Source organism: Medicago truncatula, chromosome 7 (genome assembly GCF_003473485.1).
Source record: "Medicago truncatula cultivar Jemalong A17 chromosome 7, MtrunA17r5.0-ANR, whole genome shotgun sequence".
Taxonomy (NCBI): Eukaryota; Viridiplantae; Streptophyta; class Magnoliopsida; order Fabales; family Fabaceae; genus Medicago; species Medicago truncatula.
This window is the reverse complement of record NC_053048.1, coordinates 30670590-30677485: the sequence shown is the minus strand read 5'-3', so window position 1 is coordinate 30677485 and position 6896 is coordinate 30670590. Positions and strand designations below refer to the sequence as shown.

Below are 6896 nucleotides of genomic sequence, written 5' to 3'. Positions count from 1 at the left end.
TTAAGGAATTTAGTCAGATGCATTAACTTTTTATTGACGCAAATTTCTCTTATAAATATAATCAGAAGTAGTATTATTTAAGATGTTTAACAAATACTCTAGGAGGAACCGGTTAACATTTCTCATTCTCAAAACACCAACCAATTCATGGTTAATATATTGTACCCCATAATAAATACACCCTATATGATTAGACCAGGTGTTTAATATGAGGAAATATACAGGTCACAATAAGTCTATGGTCCATGTGAAAAGTAGTACAAGATGCATGTGACTGGTCTGTCTTAAAAACGGAAACCTTGGAGAAATTTTGAACTTCAAAATATGGAATATTATTTGAGGCACAAAGATTGGGACAATTCAAACCATTGTTATTATTATTTGTCCTTAAGCATGTGCTTGTTGGCGTCACTGATTACCATTTCAATTCAAGAAATTATGCGAGTTTCTTTAGCTTATGATAAAAGCCAAATTCATCATTTTAGGCAATGTACCTTCCAACAATGAGTATTAAGGCATGGTTCATAAATAAGCTAGTCCTTACACATTAAGAAGCTTCTCATTACTGAGAATGTCCTTTTCACTCTCAACAACCAGTGTAAGAAGAGTAATAGTTTTTCTCTCAAATTCACTATTGACTTGCTTACCAATAATTCACTGTTGATTAATACTAGCAACACTCTCTTTTAAGCACTTTGTCTAGCACTTACTCTTTTATTGGGTAAAATCAATGTGTTGCAAGCATTTCTCTTAATTCATAATTTGTTTTTTTTTTGCTAATAAAGAGCATTTTAACTCTAATTTTTGGCCATTCTTCAAAAAAAAAAAACTCAAGTTTTGGCTTATCCACTTAATCAATTATTGACTTATCCAAATGATCATTGCTCCGGCAGAAATATCCAATTATTAAAATTAAATTGAAGGTTGTCAAAAAAAATAAATAAGGTTGTATTCAAGAGCGTTTACAGAGGGAACATGTCTACTTAACTAAGGTCCTGGGTTCGAATCCAGTCTTGAGCTTGCAAGAGCATTAAAACTTTTAGGGAGAGTTTGCCGCCCATTTAGGTTCGACAATACTTGAGGGATTAGTCTCTGCAATTGCACACAGAGGATACCCAATTTACACCAAAAAATAGTTAAGGCTGCCAAAGTTATTTCAAGAGAAATATCAACTATTTTACCCTTTCCCTTCAAGAAAAATTAGAGGTGGTGGGATCCATAAAGTATTTATATTTTCATTTTGAAAGTGATTTGATTTTACCATAAAAAAAAAAAGGCTTATCATATTTTACTGAGAATTTCCTCAACATGGAACAAGGATAATAGAGATAAAAACACCAAAAAAATAGTAACCAAAAAGACTATACACATTGAAACTTTTGATGCAATATGAATTGGAAAATTTTCTACAGCACCTGCTGAAGCTAAACAATGAAACAATGACAATGGACCAACCAAAGCTACAATATTGTTAAAAGAAGAAGCACACAACCCAGTTACAATGTGCTTAAATAGATCAATCAGGCTACTAATATTTCCAAGTTAAAAAATTCAACTAATTGAAGGTTGCAGCTTCTCAAGGACACAATGTTGCAGCAGAAGATCCAATCCAATTTGTAGAAAAAGCTCTTTTTTCTATGCACCATTCTTAGCAGAGTCAGCATGGTGTGCATGGCCATCTTCCAGAATCTTTCCATTTGCTTGAGTTCTCTGTCTCTGAACAAAGTGACAATAACAATGTTAGGTCCATATCATAAGACAGTGACATGACTTTAGCAAAAAGAAATGAGTAATTGAATTGTAAAGGTGTGGATTTATAAAAAAAAAAATACAATTTAAACAATTTCAGTGGATTTAGTCATTTTTTTTCAAATTTAACACTGTAATTTTAAAGGTTTTATGCTTGTCTTAATGCAGCAAGAGACTACTAAGTCAATATTTAGGTCTTTCGATGGTTTTGCCGAAAGTTTACCAAAGAAATATTTATTTCGATAGAAGGACTAATAGTGTGTTTAGATCCACGTTTTGGAAACCACGACAAAAGCAAAACCGCGATGTTTAATTTAGCCATGAATTAGAGAAGCTACTAATCCTTACTTCTAGCAGACGCACGTCTATAGGTGTTTTGACACGGAAAGAAACACTCATAAAATTGATATTTTTTTAAGGGACTAAAGTGCGTTTTTACGGGACTAAAACATATTTACTCAAAAAGAAAAAAGACAAAAATAGACAAGTAGAGATTGATTATTATACCCAATCTGAAGGATCAACGGTATTGCCATTTAACAGCTTGTGGTTCTCTTCTTTGTTTCTGCCATCTTTGTTGTCTTTGGTGCTTAATGGTATCAACAGTGTTGCAGCTGTCCTGTCTGGCATTTCTGTTGTTGTAGAATAACTAGGTTAGCACACAATTGCAAATACTATATGACAGAACCATAGTATAATAAATATGTCTTTATGTACAATACAAACCTTGTAATTTCTTCTCAACAAAAAATACCACCAAGTTAACAGTATACCTGCAAGGATCCAAATGTTGTGTTAAAAACAAAAATTAAAAAGGACATGGACCACAACTTTTTTCAGGTAATTTGGTTTGTGAAATTAATGGAAGTCTAAAGTGAACTTCAAATTGAAAATCCTCAATCACGTTAAATCTTTTGTGTCGGTCAATTTAGTCTCTAAAATTGTCTTGGAGGGGACTATGATTGATGATTCACAATTTCATTGATCACTTTGAAATTTCACTAATTTAGAAACCGATCTCTGCAAAATTGATGATTTGCTCCAATTTTACCATAACAAGTGAGAAAATTCTTCTTACCAAGCAACAACTACGTCAACTGTGTAATGTTTGCGAGATGCTACTATCAGAAAACTCTGAATGACAGTAAGAGCCCATCCTAGCTGCTTTATGCACCTGCGGCAGTTCAAAAATATTCACAGTAAGACAATGAAGAACAAACGATGCAAAACTCGTATAAAAAAAACTTAGGAGCAAAATTCACCTCTTTGTGCCATATCTCTGGTATGTGTTAACAAAGACTAGAGTAAAAATCATGTGTGATGAAAATATCAAATCGCCACATCCATATATCACGCCGTGAGGAACTGCATGGGGAAAAACCAAATGAGCACCAAAACAACAACAGTGGCATTGAAGCTAAGACAACTCTGAAACAAAAGAATACTAACAATTAATCAAGAGGACTTCAGCCACACTTTTCGGATGAGGCAGTGTCGCAAGCGGAGATCCCTGCATAATACAACAAGTCTTGTTAAGTTAAAAAAATCTTTAAATGAGAAAAATCTATGCAGAAATGTCATTTATCCCTCAAAGAAAATCAACATTTAAACTGCAAGTGACAAAAAAGAAGGTAATAATACCTCGCGGCAATGGTAGTTTGGACCGGGAAGCTGCGTTGAATAAAATGTCACTATTCGAAGAGCTTGAGAAGCCTGCAGTTTACAACAGAGGAGCCAGAATTTTTAGAAGCAACACATATTGCATACATATCCAATAGGTTATTAAATCGACCCGAAATATTACATGGCCATGAATTGACTCTGCTCACTACACTAAATGAAAAAAGTGAATTGCGATTCTATGATCGATACAGGAGTCACTTCCCAGATCATTTATATCAGCTCACTTATGTTACTGTAAAATTCATGACATTGTCACTTTAATAATTAACATTACCCTTGTTGACAACAAAGGGTAATTAAATTTTTAACGCTAAACATCGCAAATTTAATTTAGATAGTTTTTATGAAAACTTACAACTAAGAAAGCTAGAACCCTGCACCATATTAGAACTGTGTAGATCTTTTTGGTCTTGAATATGAAAGGATGAAAAGTCCACTGCAAAAGCACAAATTTCAAATCATAAATCATTAAAACTTCAATAAAACTATGAAACTTTATAGAAGCAAATGAGTGAAAGTTGAGAATTCTTACAAGGAAAAATGATAAAAAGATAACTGTAAACAAAGATTCACTAATGTAAGCTCTTTCTTGGCCAAGCTCCTGTAAAAGCCACAAACATCAAAATCAAAAATCAAAAGACAATCTTATGAAAGACATTTTTTTGAATAGAGAAAGAGGTGAAAATAACTAACCGGAAGAAGCATGAATCCAAGATCCTGTAATGTAGGGCCAGGCCTATGTAAATAATGAACTCCTCGTGCAGCCAAACCATGAATATACTGTATGCAAACAGTTTCAATATTGATTTAGTAGATTTCATTGATGATTGATACATGAACAACAAAAACTATGTCAACTTAAACAGTATAATCATAATAATGTACTAGTATTATACATACACAAGCTGCAAAAAATATGTATCAAAAAATTGCCAAATCTTATTTCTTATCCTTTTCTGAAACACTTAATAGCTATGAAGCACGGACACTCCACGGATTAGGTGTAGGTGTATCCCGGTGTCGGACACGCATCGGTATCCGACACCGACACAACACCTATGATTACACTGAATTATGTCATTTTCTCAAATTACTATCCGTGTCGATGTGTCAATGTCGGTGTCGGTGTCGTACTTCATAACTGAATAGTATAATTAAAGGTTTTCAATAACATAAATTATGAGAAACAAATAGATTCAGCTGTATATATAGAGTTGATAAATTTGTAATTAAGCTTATAATAAATGTGTGAATTCAGTTACTTATTTGATGATATAAGAAATCATCATTTAATTCAAACCACAATAAATGTACTAATTTTAAGTATGCATAATAAAATGCAAATGAAAATCATCACAGTTGCAGAATAACACATACTAAAAGATTAGTACTATTAGCATTATAGACAAAAAAAATTAAAAAACTTTGTTCCTGATATAGAAAGTAAGAAATCTCAAAAGTTGCCAACTCAACATGAGAGAAAATGAAAAACTTTTTGTAACGTTCAAGTAACGTTCTCACAACCAAATGTGAAAACTACTTTAATAACTACTTTTAATATCAAAACACATAAAAATGAAAACAAAAGAACATCTCCATTCTTTTTCACAGAAGGACAATCAAAAACAAAAACTAAAAAACAAAGTGCAATTAAATTACATTAAATTAAACAATTGATGAAAAAATTCTGAAAATTATAAAGAGGCAAAAAATATATAAAAATACAAACCTGAAAAACTAAACCAGCAAGAAGATACTTCCAATTCTCCACAAGAAGGTTGATTTCTGTGGTTGTTTCTGCACAAACTCTCTTCCATAGCTGCAAATCATAACATTCAAACACAAATTAAAATTAAATTATATCGAATGAAACAATTATAAGCCGGATTACCATTTGTCTGGTAACCAGACCGCTATGTAGCACGGATACGGATACGGACACCGACACCCGACACACAGTTAACAATTTGAGAAAATGTAATAATTATATGTTTCGGTGTCGTGTCGGACACATATCCGACACCCGACACGCTAATCGGAGGAGTGTATGTGTTGTATAGCCAGAAGGTTAACACAAAAAAAATTAAAACATACCAAAGATGAAAAGGAAGAAAAAAAAAAGCCAAATTTATTGTAAAAAAAGAAAAGGAAAGAGAAAGAGAAAAGGACAAGAACCTTGGAAGCCTCACGACCAATGTAAAGTGACATGTTTTTCTTGTAATTATAGATTGTTGATGATGATGATGATGAAGAAGAAGATGTTGTTGTTGATAATGATGTTGTTGAAGAAACCATGTAACGACCAGTTTCCATAATACTTTCAAAAAAACACTCTTAATGTTAATGTCAACATCATTGGGGCATCAAAAACCAACCCAGATAAGAATCAATAATTTTTTCACTTTCCAACTATTAAAAACTGAATATTTTATGAGAAAAACACACACCCAGGAAGAAAAAAATGAATTTTGTGAAGAATGGAAGAGGATCTGAGGAGAAAAAGTGAAACCCAGAAAGAAGAAAAAAAGAAATGGTGGAAAAACGGTAATTGATTTTTTTTTGTTTCTGGGTTTTTTCTCTCTCTGGATTTTCCTTCTTCTTGGTCTGACTGGAATGGCACGCGAGTTGAACACGGAGAAGACAGTTGAGAAGAGGAGGAGAATGAATAAACAAACACTATATATACAATCTTAGTTACCAACTTGCTTTTTTTATATATATTTATTTATTTATTGAGAAAAAGAAAATATTAAATTGAGTTTGTTTTTTAAATTTTGTTACTATGTGATTGTGATTTTTTGAATAGGAAAACGAAAAAGAAGGGAAGGTGGGTTGAGGGGGTGGACAAAAAGATATATAAGTATTTATAAAACAAATAAAAAAAAAATTTGTTAAAATACTTTTTGGTTTTATATCTTAATTTCAAAGTTCATATTGATCTCCTAAGAAAAAGAAGTTTAAATTGGTTCTTTTATTTGATTAAGTTGTGTTAAGTTAGTTAGTCTTTTTCATCTAAATAAATGGCAAAAACAAAGGTCACATGTATTTTTTGTTTTTTAGTGAAACCATATGAATCCCAGAATTAAAATAATAATGGATAAAAAGTATATTAAACTTAGTTTTTATGGAGTACACTACTAAATTTAGTCATAAATTGTTCTCATTAGCTTAACTCACTTGATAAAGGATAATATGTATTATATGTAGGGATCGCGGTTCGAACTTTGGACACCCCGCTAATTCATCTTCAATGTGATTTTCTCTAACCGCTATATTACTTGACAAATTATATTGCACCCGCAAATTCATGATCTAATTTACTTTATAATATATATATATATATATATATATATATATATATATATATATATATATATATATATATACTTGTGTTGATATTTAAATGAATGGTTAAATATGTTTGAAGTCCTCATAAATATTTCAACTTTTTTATATATACACTT

The 6896-nt window shown here is 31.6% G+C and overlaps 1 protein-coding gene across 1 annotated transcript; it reads right to left on the bottom strand.

Moving 5' to 3' along the window:
* Window positions 1–1323: 1323 nt before the first annotated feature.
* On the bottom strand, window positions 1324–6096 carry LOC25498646 (phosphatidylinositol:ceramide inositolphosphotransferase 2). The gene is made up of 12 exons (XM_013593579.3): window positions 5608–6096; window positions 5162–5251; window positions 4126–4212; window positions 3965–4033; window positions 3788–3868; window positions 3391–3462; window positions 3199–3259; window positions 3012–3114; window positions 2828–2923; window positions 2476–2522; window positions 2257–2381; window positions 1324–1716 (listed from the first exon to the last, which is right to left on the bottom strand). The coding sequence occupies exons 1-12, from the start codon at window positions 5743–5745 to the stop codon at window positions 1636–1638; spliced, it is 1050 nt and encodes a 349-aa protein (XP_013449033.1). The 5' UTR covers window positions 5746–6096; the 3' UTR covers window positions 1324–1635.
* Between the last annotated feature and the right edge of the window lie 800 nt (window positions 6097–6896).

Bases quoted from the DNA above. Each gene is read 5' to 3' on its own strand.
- LOC25498646 (XM_013593579.3), bottom strand. From the start codon at position 5,745: ATGGAAACTGGTCGTTACATGGTTTCTTCAACAACATCATTATCAACA. The intron at 3,869-3,964 runs GTAAGAATTCTC...GTGCTTTTGCAG, and splicing joins TCTTTTTATCATTTTTCCTT to TGGACTTTTCATCCTTTCAT. The intron at 3,260-3,390 runs GTATTATTACCT...TGTATTATGCAG, and splicing joins CAAACTACCATTGCCGCGAG to GGATCTCCGCTTGCGACACT.